Consider the following 18,585-nt stretch of genomic DNA (forward strand, 5'->3'; position numbering starts at 1 on the left):
TGTTTTATGGCGGTGTTAACGTTTGGTGGCAGAATACCATTGACTTCTTTGCTTTTTTTTTAATGGTCTCTATCGCAGATTTTCACCTATTACAGGTGGGCCTGGAACATCTCCGCTGAGATAAACTGGAGTTCACAGTCGATGAGAATTGTGTTATGAATTATTGCAGATAAGACCATGTGTGTGTGAGTGAGAGAGAAGCTTGCATTGAACCTGCCAGTTGGCACAATGAATGCCACACAACACATCACAACAGCCCCCACCTAACCCACTCCCCAGCGGGCATTCATCTGGGCCATACACAGGGGTCCTAAACCTGCCCGTGTACCCCCTTCTCTGCCAACCCAACAACCACACTCCAGTTTTGTTTTTGAAAATAATAAAGCTCGCACATCGTGCCTTGGACGGAGGCGGCATATTTGCGTTTACACAAAAGACGGCGACGATGACGCCGGAAAGAAAAAAAAAACAAACAAAAAAACTTGCGCCGGCTGCATTGCGGATGCCAAGCGACGAATCAAAGGCATGCTGCAGGCAGACAAAGAGGGTTCGATGCCAACCTCCGAAAACCTCCAACGGCCCACCGCCGGTTTGGTGGGCTGCCTGCCTGCCTCCTTGGCACGCCGCTAAACAAAATGGCGCCGCACCGCATGCTAACACACAATATGGCCGCATTGTCTGGAGCCGGGCCCTAAAGATAAAGAGACTGCGACATATTTCCACCAATGTGAAACTAATCGGCCGTTCCTTTAACGTGACAAACCTTGTTGATTATGTGAATGCAGAAAAACACATTTTTCAACTGATTCCAGTTTAAAAATATTCACTTTATTCAGGAATTGACGGCATCTATTTTCCACATTCCACAAATTCCTAGTCTTCCACATACATCCACCAAAACAACCGTTCAAGTGAATGAGACATTAAATTAAAAACAAAAAACAAAAACAAAAAACATACCTCATCTATTCTATTGCAAATTCTAACAGCTCAGCTCATTCAGAACATCTTGGGAGCTATTTTCTACATGCCCACATTCCCAAAATTCCACAATTTGAACAAAAATTTAGGAGATCTTTTACATATTTTATTTACCTCCTTCCAAATTTCTTGACCAGTTCAATCTACTCTAACTTTCAAATGTTGGGCTCATTCAAGTAGTTTGGGAACGACTGTCATTCCATCAAATCTCACATTATCACAGTAAAATTCCCAAATTAAGATATATGTGTTTACCTCATCCGTCCACATTTCTTGACTGATTCCAACCATTCCAACTTCAAAGTGTTCAGATCATTCAAGACAAAGAATTATCCTAATTCCCCAAAAGACACATTGCAAACATTTATCTCCTCTTTCCACAATTCTTGACTGATTCAGTTTTCACTGTAAAATGATCAAATTATATTTACCACATCCTGCACCAATTAAAACCATTTCAATTTGAAATTGTTTAGATCATTCATGACAGCTTGGGATCTATTTACCACCTTTCAAGAACTCCAAAATTTTCACAGTAAAATTCCCAAATTCAGACTTAATATACATGTGTAGCTTGTCCCATTCACATTTCTTGACTGATTTAAAGCAATCCTACTTCAAAGTTTCACATTAGTCTCCTTTGGAAATATTGCTGGTCCTAAAATTCCTAAATCCTTCCAAAATTCCCATATTAAAGACATTTTTTAACCTCCTTTTTCAAGCTTATTCAACTGACTCAAACCATTACAAGTCAATTCAAAAATTCCTTATCATTTTAGTTTGGCGTCAGCTTTTCAGTATTCACACGCAATTTGTACATAAATTGCATTCTTAAGGTTAAGAAGAAGTGCGTAAAAAGGATCTATTCAAGTTCGATGTTGCGCAGTTATGCATGCAGCAGATGCAAAGCGCAAAGAGAAAGCGCTGGCATCATCCCACAAAAGACACAAAAGAGACTCCGATGCCAAGCCCGGTGCCAGTGGCAACCATTCTTGTGGGCGCACTGTGCCTTCTGCTTTCCCTGGTACGCATCAAAACACAAAATGGCGGCCAGGCTTTGGCCACAATGAGCGAGTGTCGCGACCGTTTTTTTTCCCCCCCGTATCGAAAGCCTTGAGCATTGTTGGAATGGAGCAAACCATCGGACAAAAAAAAAAAAAAAAAAACGGGGAAAGGTACAAAAAGACAATAGAATGTGCTACATTTTTGCACTTTGAGGAGGCATCAAATGTTAATCATGGTTCTGATAAGACCAAATGGTCTTCATTCCTTGCATGTTCATTTTGTATTTATATGTACGTGATATATACTTACAGTATGTACAGATATACACATAATAATAATAATAATAATAATAATATTTTATATTTATTTTCTAACCATTCAATCAAATTCCAGTGCACAATGTGTGGGTTTGAAAACAACCTCCAAAATAATTCATTTCTATATTTTCCCTACCACCTTTATTTTTAGTCTTTGGACAACCAGTATAGGGTGTCTCCACTTTTTAAAAGTCAAAATTGCATCAATCAATTGCTCCCTTTTAAAAAATATATGAAAGTGTTTTCTTTCTGCTAGAAACCATTAAAAAATGTATGATTACATTCAGTAAATAATGATTTATTTATTTTTTTTTCACGGATTTGAATTGGCCAAAAGTGACAAATATTAGAGTTGATTAGGATCATGTGATCAGAAATCAGTACCGATCTGGTCATTTCCAGACGATCAGTATTGGGTGAAAGACATTTTTTTTTTTTCTGGTTGTTCGTATATTAAATATTGTACCCAAAAATAGGAGATCACGTTTCCTCATGTCAACAAAAAAAAAAAGAAGAAAAAAAGTTGTTTTTCTTCTCAATGCATTTCCGAGGTATCTGCAGACACTCAAAATTGAATGACCCCACGTCCCCCCCCAAAAAAACAAGACCCAAAACAGGGGGTCAAGAGGTGGGTGGGGCTTACCTTGGTCCTGGACATAGTAGGCGAGGAACAAGTCCAGCTCCTTGACCGAGACGGTGATGTGGTGCGGCTGGACGCAAAGTGTGGGATTGGTGCAATGCGGCGACTTGACGAGTCGCTCGCCGTCCGTACTTTCCAGGGGGATGCCTTTGAAGAGGATGACCATGACCAGGTCCAGGCGCCAGACTTTGTCGGCCTGCCGCAAGCAGTCGATGCGGCGGATCTTGCCCTTCTGGTCCGGGTTGGACAGCACGCAGCACGGGTGCTTCTTCCCAGTCACGCTGAGCACAAAGTCCTCCCGGTACTCCTGCCGGATGTCCTTGCGGAGTTTGGCCAGCAGCCGGGAGGCCCACTTCTGCTTGACCTCGGCCTTCTCGCTCAGGAGCTCGTCCTTGACGGCGCGCTCTTCGTCCTTGGACATCCGCTTCTCGTGCTTCTTGAAGTACTTGCGCTTCCTGGCCTGGAGGTTGAACCACGTGTAGGCGATGGCGCGGACGTGCGGGAGGAGGGCCTCGATGAAAGGATGGAACTCATCCTGGAGAGGAGGGTGACATGAAAGCAATGAGATGAAATACATTGCCAAATGGCCCTTTTTGTCTAAAAAATAAAAATGAGAATTTGCTTCATTTCTGGAAAGAAGCTATGAAAAATAAAGACGTAAATCAAATCTTTCCCTTGAGATTGGCAAAAAAAAAAAGCAGGGAAAAAAAAGAATCCAAGTTATTAACTTGAATGCACAGAAGAAAAAAAAATCTTAAAAATGTTAATATATGACACATTTCTCAAAACATGTCCTAAGTAAAGGTGTTGTAAGATGACCTTGGCAAAATGTTTGGAAGCACATACCTCAGGTGAAAAGTTTCCAACATGTCAACAAATCAACATAAAAACCGACATCATGTCAGCGATTGTTTTCCTCCGGGCTACTTTCTTGTCACATGTGAAACAATGTCAATATGTTCACCATTTTGCAGACAACAGACATTTTGAATTACTAAAAAAAAAAAAAAATAAAGACTGAAAATGCTGAAAAAAAGGTCCTAAAGCAACACAAAATGGTTTAGGACGATCTGGCATTTTATATTCCAGTGTAACGTATACAAATAATAATCTAAATGATTTCTGAAGTGTGTGGATGAGGCGGTCGGTGATCATTTGTCACACAGCCCCCCGCAAACTTGTTTGGAAGATCGGATCAATTTAAACATGAAATTGTGCAGTCATTTTTAAACTGTACTTGTGTTAAAATGCAAAATGACTTTTTTTGTTGTTGTTGCTACCTTAACATTGCTCAGCTCAATTTTAAAAACACACCTCACACACACACAAAGCCTTTTTAACTCCTTGTTCCTAAAATACAAAGTCACTTTTTTTAGGCGATTTCAACAAAACGATATTGTTAAATTGCACTTTTTCTTCTAGCATTTTCATTTGATTTTTGTTCACAAATCCAAGTCCTGTAATCGATAAATAGCTCTCCTGGGAAGAGGTGGGGGGGTGCACTGTACTTCAGCCGGGGCCATAAAAAGCACAATCCTCTTAAGCGCAAACTAAACCACATCTCAGTCAATCGCTTACTTAATGCCAAGTAAAATATAGGCTAAACAGTCAAAGTCAGCCTAGTTGGACCTTATCGAGAACTTCATCTCCACGGTGAAAGTGGCTTTATCTCCACACACACACACACATTTAGAGTTCCTTCAATAAAAATATACATTTAGAAACACTTGAAGCTTGGCAGGTTATTAGAGGACACTTTTTTTTAAACGCATTCTTAAAGGGCCAGCAGACCGCTTTTTTTTCTTGTTTTTTTTTTTTAAATACTGATTAGAAAAAAAAAAGTCGATAAATACCTGAGTGAGACAAATTGGAGAATACATGACGAGTCGGCTGCACACCAAAGTGAGCGGGGACAAGAAGGGGGTGAAAAGAAGAGTTGGTGCCGACTTTTATCGCGCCATTCCTGCACCGCGAGCCGTACTCATCCGCAGCGAGAGAAAAGAAACCATCCGAGAAAATCCATCAACTTTGCTTCTGTTTTCGCTGTCCGAAAGATTGTCGAAACGGGGAGAGAAAATAGCAACAATTGCAGCAGGCGTCAAAGTGGAGCTGCAGCGTGTTCTTTTTGCACGCGCGCGTGTGTGTGTGTGCGCGTGTGATGTTGCGCCCTGAGCTCGCACTGCTTCATATGTGGCGCACCTTCGCTCCTGCGTGCGCGATTCCAGCAAATCAGACCAACTTTTTTTTTTTTTGAACCCACGTAATTACACGCTCACACCCCTCCTTCTCAACCCTCCTACCCGCTCCCTCCCTCCTCCTCCTTCTCTTCCAACCATCCACAGAGCACCTTGTCTGCAGAATCTGCTTATTGGGGAGAGAGAGAGAGAGAAAAAAAAAAGCGATTCTTGTACTTTGGACCAGAACAAAAAAAAAAAAAAAAAAAAAAAAAAAAAAAAAAAAAGAGTTAATGAACAACTCGGTTACCAAATGTGCGTTCACTTTACCAATATAGTAAGATCACTTTATAATAGTAATGTAATGTGGAATGTCAAATACCATTGCACTGTACTGCATTGGGTTTAACAGAAGCTTGACAGCCTGGTTGAGACACACGTTTGTCAACTTTTTTTTTTTTTTTTCTCGGAGTCGGGAGCACCTCGCGCCCCCTTTCCCCTCTTTTATGCTCGTCTTCCTTCCTCTTCCAAGTTTTACTTTTTTTTTTCCTTTCCTTTCAGTGAAGTTGATCCAAAAGGGGAGGCCGGCTCGGCTTGTCGTCCCCGCCTTCACTTTCACTGTGGCCAGCCTGTCCGCCAGCCTCTCACCCACCGCTGAGCGAGATTACCGTCAACGAAGACCACAATTTCCGCTTAAAAAAAAAAAAGTGCTTTCAAAGTCAAATTTCAGTGAGGCCTTTTCCGCGACCTCGTCCACACACAAAAATGCGACCACGCGTTGTATGTAGCAGCAAATGAATCCTCTTACGAAAAGGTTTCAAAGAGTATTCAATATAAAATGTCAAGATAGTAAACGCTTGTTAAACTCTTATTTTGAAAGGACACTTCCTACACTGGTTATGCCTGCTTAACTTGACGCGGATATGTTCCCCACGAGGTTTGGCATTCTGATTCCCGATTGGCTAGGAGCAGCGCACCTTTGCCTCCATTGTACGCCTCTTACTTCCGGTCGTGTGACTTATCCACTAGTAAAAGCATGGATATGGCGCCCTCGAGTGGCCATAATCGTAACTGCTAATTAGTAGCGGCTTCCCAAAGTTTTCCATGAAACGTGCATTTTACAAGATTCAAACCTGCACTTCATAACTATGATTCAGAATTGCTAACCACTAGTACACCACATTATCTAACCACAACACACATGCAGTACTTAAGCGATAAATCACATCAATATGAGTGTTGCTACACAAAAATGAATTTAAAAAAAAGGTACGTTTATAAAATGCATGTGTATAATTTCCTACAGATGCCACCAGATGTCAGCATTGCCCAACTTTGGTCTTAATGAAACTCCTCAAAACACTTAGTATAGAATCTTGGCACCAAGACGCCACCAAAAGCAACAGTGAATAAGGATGAGTCCCCCCTCCCAAAACAAAAACAGTGAATTGGGAATATGTGAGGGGAACACTGTATAAGTAAAGTCACCAAATGCACACAATAGTCCCATAGTGTGTCAAGTAAATACATATTCAACATGGCAGAGCTCGCCTTTGTGGGAAAGGCGCGGGCTGGACAAGGCGCTATTGTTCAAATAAGAAAAAAATAATAAAAATCAGAAGAGCTTCGACACAAAGATACTAAGAAGTACAAATACTTGTGTCAAATAAAGTTGTGCTATTTTTTTTTTTTCAAGTGAAAACTCAAGTAAATTACATATCCTTGTTTGATGTACTTAAGTATTTGTACTTCCCATCATCACTGCTTGATCAAAAAGGTCAAAACTCCACTCACCATCCACCAGGTCCTGGCTGTCACGTCATAACAAAGCTGCCATTTGACGGGCCTCTGGGACAAGTTGGCAGCCATCTCGGAGGACAGTAGACGGCGTCTTACGGACGGGGGGGCCATCAGCGGAACCACCGGACGGACCCCGGGGCCCCACGAAGCGCATCGGCAGCAGCTTGACCGCTGACTCGGACCTGAATGTGGTAATTACATGAGTGGTGACCCCGCCAATGCCCTCCCCTCCCATGGCAGATTCTCCCCCCCCGCCTCCTCCTCTGAATGTGGATTAATGACAACATGGAACAACTACCAATCATATTTTCATTCATGCGGCGTGGGCAACATTCTACTTGAAATACTGTATGGCCTTCAAATAGTTCACATAAAAACTCATTTTTCTTTTGCGCCAATGACAAATGTACTTTGCTACCACCTTGTGGAACATCGATGGAGGTAAGGAACTATGTTGAAACCAGTTTAGGCGCTTCATCGAGACAAAAGTAGTGTTTTGACGCAATCTTGCAGCATCTTGGTGCCAAGAAAGCATGTTGAAGTAAATTGAGGGGCTTCATTTAGACAAAAGTAGTTCTTTGCTGCCATCTTGGTGCCAAGGAACTACGCTGAGGTGAGTTGAGGTACTTCTTTTGGACAAAAGTACTGCTCTGCCGCCATTTTGTGCCATCTACAGGCAATTATAATAACCTTTTCGGGGGACATCAGCTGAGCACAAATAGGAGTTCTGTATTCAGTGAGACCCCCACTGCAAACAGAGAAAACAACTAGTAATTGACAATGACACCACCCATATATATATTTTTTTTTTATAATTATGCAAATGCAATTATATATACTATCACATCTTATGTATCAAGATACATACTGAATAGTTTTTTTGGTGAGCTCCACATACCTAGCAAATATATAAATAGTTCCTCATCCATTTAATGGCAACAGGACTCATTCAAAAACAAAGCAGCCATTATTTAAAAAAAAAAAAAAAAAAAAAAAAAAAAAAAAAATCAATACGTTTTATCGTCTTGATGGGATTAAGCGATTCTCGATCAACTTTTAATTGGATTTCTACTTTCTACAATTAGAGCTTCTTTGAAAATCAATACGTCAATCAATAACCTGCGTGTAAAGGAAATTGTCAATGAAAATCCGCGGAAAACCACATTCGGCTAAATGAAAAACAAGAAATAATCCTTAAATACGAATCAGTTGTGTTTGACATAAACAAGTTAAAAGCAAGTGAGAAATGGACAAAATGGCGCCATTCAGATCATCATGGAAGACACGAAAATGACATCAACAGCCCACAAACCAAACTGGACCCCAGGAGCCAAATTAGTAACCCAGACACTACCGCTCAGATTATATCTCTTTCCCCTTAATCCATGTCTCGCAACGCCAAACCGAAACAGGTACACGCAGCCTGGAGACTTATAGTCAGTAGCACAGAGTTGATGTGATTATTTTGTTGATAATTATTTCTTTTGTTCAGCCAGATGTCAGGGACAGTCCAAGTGGCAGGTGGCCACTTATTGAATTAGTCCACTCCAGCAACCATTCCCAGAGATTAAGAGCTTCTCTCGAGGGCCGCCATCGAGAAGGGAGCCCCTTAGCAAATTAAAAGTCTCATTCAGGTTGACCTTATTAGTTGATGGATGTGTCTTTTACTTTGAAACCAATCACAACTTAAGAGTTTCATTTGTTTGTTTCCGCTGAACCGACGGTTCAACTTGTCAGTCCGGTCATTCTGGGTTATCGAGTACACGTTGCACACGCCTCCTTGAGACTTTGGAACTTCTCAGTACAAGAGAACGACAACTTAGGTTATTAACGAGATCTAATTCTGATTATTTCCGCTGCGTGCATACATATTGGACAGTGGAGTCCAAAGTTCTTGATGCATAGTGATTGATTGATTGATTGATTGATTGATTTTATTCCCCTGCTATTTGGACAAAAACGCTTAAAGAAGTGCAAATTAACAGAACACTTTTAAATAGCAATGTTGCTGATTTTGGAGTAAATACATAGATTAAAACAAACAAATGTAAAAACGCCACGTTAAATGCACTGTTGGAGTGAAATAATGTCATCACATGGAGTAGTTAAGGAAAAAAAAAAGCGTTTGCTTAATAATTTTAAACACGTTATGCAAGGAGCGGCAATGCGGAATTACATTCAATCATAATAATGTCATAACCTCATACTTTGGTGTAGGAGTTTCTTCTTGAACATTACTCGAACCAAAATTAACACCAACGTGGCATATCATTAATAGACAACTGGTAATATGCCATAATATTATATATAACCCCCCCCCACATAAATCATGAATAAAAAAAAATAAAAAAAAAACGGGGGGGGGGGGGATAAATAAAAGAAAAAAGGAGTAAAGGAGAACCATGGAACAAAAAAAAAAAAAAAAAAAAGATATATTTTTAAAAAATTGATTAAAAAAAACAAAAACAAATATTTACACTTGTACGAAAGAGATCCAGTGTCGTGAACAGTAAGCAATCAGAAACATCACCCGTGTCCAAAATAATAACCATGCAATTTAAAAAAAAGACTCACTAAAAATTATAAAATACTTCAAAACAAATTAAACAGTAGCGTAAACACCCTGACCTGATATACAGTATTATAAATAAAAAAAAATAAAAAAAAGAGGTCTCAAGAAATACATGAAAAATCAAGTTCAAGTGTGCGCCTTCAAAAGGTATCATTTGTGAGCAGTGCATAATAATGTGGGGGGGAAAAAAAACATAAGATAACCGACCACATAAAATAAACAGTAGTTTGACGGGAGTACATATATATAAACCTGAGAGTGTTTCCTTTTAGCAGCTGCTGTTTGGTCGCCATGACGCATTCACGAGGCACGACTGCCATCCCCAACGACTGCCATCCCCTACACATGTGCTCCGAAGGGTCCGCCGGCTTGGAGCGCCCGTCTGCGTCGAAGCGGCACAAACCAAAGCGCCTTCCAGTGGGTGCCGCACACCTCGGCCAAGGCCCACTGCCACGATCTCCTCAAGCCGCGACTGCGGAAGCCAAAAAAACAAAACAAAACAAAACAAAACAAAACAAAACAAAACAAAACAAAACAAAACAAAACAAAACAAAACAAAACAAAACAAAACAAAACAAAAAACAAAACCACAGAAGTCAGAGAGAAAAAGAAATCGATGGTGAAAACCCCAACAGCCTTACATTTCGCTCTGGAACGGAGTCATCTTCTCGATGGTGGTGGTATCCTGTCATGCGGGTGTCAGGTATTAGGACAGTGACGGCACAAGTACGCCACCCACTATCAAAGTGCTCACCGAGAGGATGCCGACCAGCTGCGAATAAAACAAGCCCGACATGCCGCCGAACATGACCACGCCCATGATCGCCGACGCCCGCAACAGGCCCAGCTCGTGCTGCGTCGTGAACTTTTCCTGGCCGACAAAACGCACGCAGTCAATCGGGCGTCGTCGTGCGACGTCATCAAATTGAGTACCTGGTCGAGCTGTGTGAGGGGCTGGAAGTAATAGTACTGGCAGAAGTCCAGCACCAGCGTGAAGCCACTAAGGACTTGCGTGTAGAAGCAGAGCTGCAGGAAGAGCCAGTGGTTGTCTTCCCCTACGCAGTTATTGATCCTGGAAAGACAACACGTTTTTAGGAATGTTAGTCGTGATTCAAAATGTAAGTATACCAAAAAGTAAGATCCCAAAACACTTTAATATTGGCCAGCCCTGCCTGGCATTAAATTTAAACAAAACCAAGTTCTTAGTTTTTGGCACTAGACAAATTACTCATCAAGTCAAAATTATGGTGAATTCAATTGAAATAGAAAGGGTGTATGAAAACGAGTTTCTTGGAGTAGTTATTGATGATAAATTATGCTGGAAGCCACACACAGAAAATGTTAAAAGGAAAATGTAAAAAAATCATAGGGATACTCTCTAAAACTAAGGATGTCCTGAATAAAAAATCATTATATACATTATATTGTTCATTATTATTACCATATCTGACCTATTGTGTGGAAATTTGGGGAAACACATATAAAAGAAATACCGATCCTGTTTTTAAATTGCAAAAACGAGCCATAAGAATTATTTATCGATTAAAATATAGAGAACCAACACATTCAAAATTGTATATGTGAGTATGTGGATGTATTATTATTGTGTATTTCTATTATATCTTATATGTATTTCTATTTCTATTCATTATATGCACATACGCTATATAAGCAGGATTAAACATTTTCTTTTATTGAAATGTAACCTATTGTATTATTAATGAAATAAGTTAAAAGATATAAAGAATAAGGGGTAGGACTAGATAAGTTTTCAACTTCTTCCTACTCCCTTTGAACATTGAAATTGTTAATTGATTGAATGTTTATTTTTATTTTAAATTTTGTTTTCTGCTACTAGTCTATGTTCAATAAATATACAATCAATCAAAAAAAAAAAAAAAATCCCAAAAAATAAAAAAAATAAAAAAAGCATCGGGCTACTAGTTACCAGGGACAGTGGTGGTCCATCCTGCGTACGCAGTGACCACATCGACTGCAGTGATGGGCTCGTTTGGGCCTCATTAGATTGCACTTGTTGCACAGTTCCCAGTGCTCTCGCTCTGAAATACAAAGACATCAATAATGGGTCGGACCGGCATACTCACGTCCCGTGTGTTTACATACCAGAGTGAGGTATATGGGGGTCCGGAGGAAGATGACCGGGATCTGCCGTGGACGCCCTGAACAGGGCCACGAAGCAGAGCACTGACGCGGCGTAGTAGCCTAAAGAAAACACAGTTCAGTGGCTATCATTCATTTGCTCCAATTTCAATTGGGATTTTTTTCCACCTTTTTCAAGTTATTGTAGATTTTAAAAAGCAAGGATCAGTGACTGTTTCCCTTCTTGGGATTGTGAAGTCCTTACAAATGACTATAGCCCAGGGAATGTGGCCTTCCCTGTAGTGTGGCAGCAAAACCAGCTTGGGCACGAAGATGGAGTTGTAAAGCCAGATCCCGAACACGGCGCTGATGCACAGCCATCCCATGGGGTCCACCACGAAGTGCAGTCGGAGTTTCATGGCTGCTGCAACTCCAGTGAGGCGTGGATGAGGTCTATGAAAAGGACATACATGAAGATATTCAAAGGCTAGGATGGGTGGAAAATGTGGGATTGGTGAATGGAATGAATCCTCACATGAATATTAAAGTCCCCCATAATCAGGATATGGTCATATTTTAGCATGACTTCGGCAACAAGATTTGCAAAGTCATTTAAAAAGTCCTTATTGTATTTTGGAGGTCGGTAGATGACACAGCACAGTACAGTTTGGCCGACTTCAAAGAAGGTGGATTCAAAGCTGTTGATCGGTGTGGTAAACATACATATATTCAAGACGAGTATACATAGGAAATATACATTTTTGGTTAACACCATCAAGAACCCTCAACAAACACGAATGTTTTTCTTATTAGTTTTGGTTAAAAAATAAAAAATAAATAAGGGACAACAGTAGTGTGACTACCTAGCATTATTAACCTGTAATCGCATGGGTTTGGCGTAAAAACAAGTTTTTTTCTTTTACGTGTCCGTTCAGTAATATATTACAAACGTCTTATTATAATACTAAAAACGTACTTTTTCGTTGATGTCCTGCCAGGTGCAGGTACTGATGATCAGCTGGCCCAGGTGGTCTCGTCAAACTTCCGCCTTCAACCGCCGTGGGCGGGACAGGAAAAGCCGGTACAAAATAAAAGCACACTTCCGGTTGCTGTCCTCCCCAAAAAATTAAAAGCACTCGTTTCATAGGCGAAATCGTAAAAAAAAATAAAAAATAAAACGAGTCTTAAAAAACATAATTAGAAGGACTTCGGGGCCGTACTATCATTATATCATTGTTTTATTACTATCATTGTTAAGTTTTCATCATTTCATCTTTGCACAAAAAAACAAAACAAAAACAAAAAAAACAAATACATTTCAGGAGCTGAAGATCCCCTCGACCTCCCCAAACCCACCACTACAGTTACAGTTTGCTCAAAAACACATTTAAAAATCAACGTAAATTACAGCAATGTTAAAACAAAAAAAGTAATGCGAGATAAAATCAAAAAACCCTGAAAGAGAATAATATAACAGCAACAGCCAGAATAATCATTAGAATACGATACCCAGCACCTTAATACAATGATCAAGTTTGAAAGAAAAACTGAGTTTTAAAAACTCAAAAGGAAATAAAATAAACAACAATGTGTCATCATGTTAGAATGAAGTGACCAAGCGTTATCCCGCCTCCACCCCCAGTGTGTGTGTGTGTGTGTGTGTGTGTGTGTGTGTGTGTGTGCACGCGTTTTGTGATGCTTCAACATGCTTGGAGGCAAGCATGGAGAAAAGAAACTGAAGTTGGGACGTTTTCACAGAAAATGTGTTGTGGCTGTTAGAAAAAGGGGGAAGAATAAAAAATAAAATAAAATAAAAAATAAAAAGTACAAGCAGGAGTCCTCACCGCCACCTTTTGAGAAATCCTCAATTTGGAGGTTTGCTGTTAAACATCATAAATGTGTCAAAAAGGTGCACGACACCGAAACAAGGCAGCAATGATATAAACTAACGTGACCCCACCGAAACAAAAACAAACAGAAAAACCACACACATTTTACAAATCCCAAATTATTAGAACGACACAAAAATATATTATCAAATCAAAAAAAGCACGCGAGTAATTCACCATTCGTTTTCGGTGATCGTTCCGACACTCATGTACACGCTGGTTGTGTGTTTTGCTCTTTGGGACTAATCAAATTAGGAGGTAAAGTGTGTGTAAGGGGTGGGGGGGGGTGTTAGGTGGGTTCGACGGTCACCCCTCTTTTCCAGTGCACAACTGTGTTGAGAGAAAAAAACAAACAAAAAAAGCCATAAAAGAAGATACACATTTTGTTTTTGGGTATTAACATCAAGTCTAACTGGCCTGGTCTGACCTGACAGAAATCAGAGGCGGGTGAGGAAGTCTGAGCAGGGCGTGAAGAAGGCAAAACCATCTGTGGATGTGTGATGTGAGTGTGTACATGAGAGTCCTGGCTCAGCTAGGAGTCCGCTCATCTGTTTCGCAGGAGAATCTGAACACTTGAGAAGGAAAAACTCCAGCAAAATAAGGCTCCGCATTCCATCACGACGTTTCAGCTGACCCTTCAAAGAGAATGTCCTGCACCGAACCGTTCTATGAAAAAAAAAAAAATAAAAAAAAAATAAGGACTGTGCTGAGAATAAATAGCAAGGAAGTGATAAGAGCGCTCAGGAGCAGATCCGACATGCAGTGGAGTGGTGACGAAAACAAAAAAAATAGAAGAACCGACTGCCTTGGAATCGCAATTGCGAGAAAGTTAAGGTGAGAACGGCTAGCCCTGCTTCACACCACTGGTGTTATTTAAAATGGACCCCCACCGCTTTGTTGGCTCACCCCACTCAAAACCTCTTCCTCCATCCGCCCTACAACCACGCCGCTCACAGCTTGAGCTCGTTGGCGATCTTCGACGCAATGTTCTTGAAGGCGATGGAGGTGCCCGAGATGCGCTTGAAGCGCACGCCGTTGAGGGAGAGCCGCGGCAGCTTGCACACCTCCATCTCCCACTGGACGAAGTCGTCGCGCGCCGGGTTGCCCGACACGCACAGAAGCATGTAGCGCTCGCGCAGCTCGTACTCGCAGCTGTTGGAGTCGAGCACTTTGCGGATCTCGCGCATCATCTCCGTGGGCTCCATTGACGACGTGGTCTTCATGGACCAGGTGAAGCGTAGCGAGCGCGGCTTGGCCGAGTCCTTCTGGCCGGCGATGGCGGGAGGCGTGCCCGTGCCGCCTGGAGGGGGCGAGACAACACCAAAGCTCGTTTAAAAATGGCATTGTCCACTTGGTCCGAGGAAGTATGTGTTTATGTTTTATGCATATGTATGTACATTAGAGTCGGGTTGGGGAAAAAAGTCGACAGTCTGCTAAGTGGAACCATGCGCCGCCGTCCATGTTTCTAAATACTAGTTGTTTGTTTACATTAAAAGGTCATCTCTAGCACGCTAATGCTAATTGTGATTGCTAACCATTTAGCATACGCTAATTGTGTTGGTGTTTAATAATGCATATGCACATAAATTTGTAGGTACATCCACTCAATTCAACTCACGTACGTATGATGTGTGTGTAAACTAAATGATAGTGACTGTTTGTTTACCTTAAATGGTAATTGCTAGCGCACTAGTGCTAATTGTGACTAACTGTTTAGCATAGGGTAATTGTGTTGGTGTTTAATCATGCATATGCACATATGATAATAATTTGTAGTTATAGCCACTCAATTCAACTTATGTACATATGATGTACAAGTAGTTACTGTTTACCGGTACCTTGAATGGTAACCGCTCGCGCACTAATGCTGATCACAATTGCTAAGCATTGAGTATAGGATACTTTTGTTGGTGTTTAATAATCTGTATGTACATTAGAAAATTAATGAGCAGTTATATCAACTCATTTCACGCAAAAACACATTTTTTTAAGGAAAAAATGTATGAGAGGTGATTATTTGATGGAATAATTGATGGATAAATCAATTTTAAAAAGATTCGATAGTGACAGACCTAAATTAGAGGTGCAAAAGTAACCGATTGACAATTAATTTATTGATTCATCATTTTGATACATTTCTAATTAAAAATTCTCCAAATAATCATCATTTCAGCTTCTCAACAGTAAATATTCTCTCATTTCTGTTGTCCTCCATGATAGAAGACTGATTATCTTTGTGATGAATCAAAATAAAATATTTGTTCTGACTTTAGAAAACAAAGGTCAACAATTTTGCCCATTTTCCAACATATGCACCAATCCAATAATTGAATCATAATTCATGTTTCATCTGATATTGATACAGTTTAATTAAATTAACTTGTGATTGTTAAGTATATATGTGAAGGGAATTCTCAAAATCTTAAGAGATTTTTCAAAATTGTTCAGCTGTAGTAGTGTCCATTGCTTGAACTGAACAATTGAAATGACGTTTTCAAATTCCTTATTGCGATTCAGCTGTGCATACCAGTGTTCCCAGATCCTGGTGAGGAGTTGTTCTCGTCATTGTTGGACGAGGAGGACAGAACGCCGCCGGACGTCTTCTCGGACTTGTCCACGTTGCTGCTCAGCATGGACCTGACCAAGGGGGTGGGGGGGTGGAGAGAGTGGGGATGGAAAAGAGTGATAGCATTATTTGAAAAGCACAGCAGAAATAAAGAGTAAGAGGGAGACGATGAGGACAATGAATGACGACAACAAAAAACAAGTAGGTACCCCCGTGTGCGTTTGTGTGCGCCTCTCACCATGACATGGTCCTGTGGTGACTGTCGCACACAAACTCACATTTGGGTACAAGACGGCTATGATTTCCCTCATTCACACTCACCCACACAACCATGCAGGATCACCTCCACACCATCACTCGCGCCACTAATCTCCCATCCTGATTGGTCGAGCCGTTACCACCATCACCACCCGATTAAACCCCAGCTCAAAAGATCCATCTACAGCGTTTGGCGTCGGTCTACTGATTGGCGGGTAGGCGGGGCGTTTCGGTTCTGTAGCTCACCTGCTCCCCTCTTCCCGACCCTCTCCCTCATACGGGCTCCTCGGGAAAAATCAACACAAGTTTAGTCTTTTGGTGGCCCCTCAGAGTAAACCGCGTGCGGTCCCGCCAAACCCAACCACATATCAAAATCCACTGCAGCTTTAAGGAAGGCTTCCAGTTATTCCAAGAGTTGAGGACTACACGGCCCACAATGCTTTGCCAGCACACTCGGGTGACGGGTGACATGAAATGAGCGAGTGATGGGCTTGAATAGAATATTAATAGGTCAGAATTTAAATGAGCATGTTAGGGTAACAATATAAATAATAACACACAGGAAGACAAGAAAACATTAAGACAGTTATTGTTGATTGTCGAAGGAATGATGGTTTTAAGAAAATGGGGAATGGCGACTCTTGTGCTCAATTTTACATGCTCACTGCAACATGGAGGGATCGAGACCGGCTTTGTGGTGTGGCATCAAGCGGGAACAAATGATCCATATAAGATACAGTGGTTCCTTGAGATATGATTGATCCCACATGAAATGTTTTGCTTTGACTTGACTTGGGAGCAAATAGCGAACTTGGCAAATATAAACATCAAACTAGAAGAATTACACGTCCATCCATTACCCTCCGTGTGGCAGGTGTGCTGGAGCCAAAACTATTAAAGTTGAGAAAGTTAAAAAAAAATTATTTCAAATTGAAAAAAAAAAAAAAAAAAGATTAACAAAATCAAAATAGACGAGTGATTAAAAAAAAAAGAAGAAAATATTTTATGTTTATGAAATAAATAAAATGTAATACAAATATCCTTTGTTTTGTATTTGACAATCAATTTCATACATGAACTTTTGGAGTTTATCTGCAATGTATTTATTTCGGTGTTACTGTTCGGTCATGAGGAACAGTCGCTTGGGAACTATACATTACTTTATCACACAATACTTGTATTTTTTTTTCTTGTACTCAACAAATAGTCCACAGAAACTAAAGCTAATACTGAAACTACCGCAATATTTAAAAAAAAAAAAGTTCTGAAAACTGATTCAAACTGGTATAAGCACCAAAGTGTATAAAAAATAAAAATAAAAAAAAATAAAAAGACAACTAGCTTAAATGGTTGTGAAAACTACAAAACTGTTATAACCATGACTGGTAAGATGTAAACTGGGCACCAGCCTATCACAAGAATTACTGAAAACCTCCAACATAGTTTGGCCTTCAATCCACTATATAACATATTTAGATATTAAAAATAACAGTACTGTATATATTCTTTATCCTCTGTGAGGAGCTGAGTACAATATTGTGGAGATTCCTTTTTAAAAACAGATTACAATATATTGTTTTTTTTTGGGAAGGCTGGAACGGATTAATGGAATTTTCATTCTTTTCAATGAAGAGAGATGATTTGAGTGTGGTCACGGATTGAATTAATTTTTATCTCAAGACACCGCTGTATGTCTAAATACACCTCAGCTCAACATGATGGTAAGTTCAATTGGCAGTGTTGATTACACGTTCTGACCACCAGGTGGCACAATGGTCCAACTACACAACTTGCGTAAAAATACAAGCCAAAAATATTTCTCAAAGCAGCCAAGTTGGATGACTTTTTTTTCTCCCTGGAAATGTAAAAAAAAATCTTTTCAGACCATGACTTGCATCATGCAAATATACATCGAGTGTGTGTGTGTTCACAGCATTAAGGTCCAGCCAGAGAAGGTCAAAGCCATCCAGTTCTGTTGCTGCCACTGTTAGAGAGAGGCAGTGAGAGGAAAGAGAGTGACAGAGTGCAGCCTCCGGAAAACAAAAGCCCCATCCCTCTTGGATCCGCTCCTCCTTTCCACCTCCATCTACTCCCCCAACTCAATAACAGTACTCGTTAATGTGGGCCTCTATCCAAGGGGAAGAACAAGTTGCATCTGCTGCCAAGACAGGCAGGAAGTCGTTTGGGCTTGTTCTCACCTGGAGACGCTCACACACACTACCTGGCAATGAATTGTTTTGTGGGCCGGTGGGGGTAGGGGGGGCGGGATGCGGTGGGTGGTAG

The 18,585-nt window shown here is 40.6% G+C and overlaps 3 protein-coding genes across 16 annotated transcripts in view; all 3 read right to left on the reverse strand.

The window, feature by feature from the left end:
- LOC144003538 (nuclear factor 1 B-type-like) overlaps positions 1 to 5,256 on the reverse strand; it is a 60,445-nt gene extending 55,189 nt beyond the window's left edge. The window contains exons 1-2 of one of the 4 annotated variants that reach the window (XM_077499919.1): positions 4,797 to 5,256; positions 2,947 to 3,478 (exon numbers count right to left, since the gene is read on the reverse strand). In XM_077499919.1, the coding sequence (XP_077356045.1) occupies positions 2,947 to 3,478; positions 4,797 to 4,823 (559 nt within the window). In that variant the 5' untranslated portion in view covers positions 4,824 to 5,256. The remainder of the gene's footprint in view (positions 1 to 2,946; positions 3,479 to 4,796) is intronic. The other 3 variants (XM_077499917.1, XM_077499918.1, XM_077499916.1) reach the window with 3 other exon arrangements.
- Positions 5,257 to 7,910: 2,654 nt separating this feature from the next.
- On the reverse strand, positions 7,911 to 12,672 carry zdhhc21 (zDHHC palmitoyltransferase 21). 3 transcript variants are annotated; one of them, XM_077500486.1, is made up of 8 exons: positions 12,566 to 12,672; positions 11,855 to 12,042; positions 11,614 to 11,712; positions 11,438 to 11,549; positions 10,423 to 10,561; positions 10,244 to 10,360; positions 10,131 to 10,174; positions 7,911 to 9,961 (listed from the first exon to the last, which is right to left on the reverse strand). In XM_077500486.1, exons 2-8 carry the CDS (start codon positions 12,006 to 12,008, stop codon positions 9,829 to 9,831), a joined length of 798 nt encoding a protein of 265 aa, XP_077356612.1. In that variant the 5' UTR covers positions 12,009 to 12,042; positions 12,566 to 12,672; the 3' UTR covers positions 7,911 to 9,828. The 3 variants fall into 3 exon arrangements, with proteins under 3 accessions (XP_077356612.1, XP_077356613.1, XP_077356614.1); XM_077500487.1 differs by lacking the exon at positions 12,566 to 12,672 and having other exon boundaries at positions 11,779 to 11,999; XM_077500488.1 differs by lacking the exon at positions 12,566 to 12,672 and having other exon boundaries at positions 11,614 to 11,711; positions 11,886 to 11,976.
- A 137-nt stretch (positions 12,673 to 12,809) lies between these two features.
- mark2b (MAP/microtubule affinity-regulating kinase 2b) overlaps positions 12,810 to 18,585 on the reverse strand; it is a 29,801-nt gene continuing 24,025 nt past the window's right edge. For 6 of the 9 annotated variants that reach the window (XM_077500482.1, XM_077500484.1, XM_077500476.1 and 3 more), the window contains 3 exons: positions 16,549 to 16,587; positions 16,006 to 16,115; positions 12,810 to 14,778 (listed from right to left, as the gene is read on the reverse strand). In XM_077500482.1, coding sequence (XP_077356608.1) covers positions 14,429 to 14,778; positions 16,006 to 16,115; positions 16,549 to 16,587 — 499 coding nt within the window. In that variant the 3' untranslated portion in view covers positions 12,810 to 14,428. The remainder of the gene's footprint in view (positions 14,779 to 16,005; positions 16,116 to 16,548; positions 16,588 to 18,585) is intronic. The other 3 variants (XM_077500481.1, XM_077500480.1, XM_077500477.1) reach the window with 2 other exon arrangements.

Source organism: Festucalex cinctus, chromosome 16 (genome assembly GCF_051991245.1).
Source record: "Festucalex cinctus isolate MCC-2025b chromosome 16, RoL_Fcin_1.0, whole genome shotgun sequence".
NCBI classification, from domain to species: domain Eukaryota; kingdom Metazoa; phylum Chordata; class Actinopteri; order Syngnathiformes; family Syngnathidae; genus Festucalex; species Festucalex cinctus.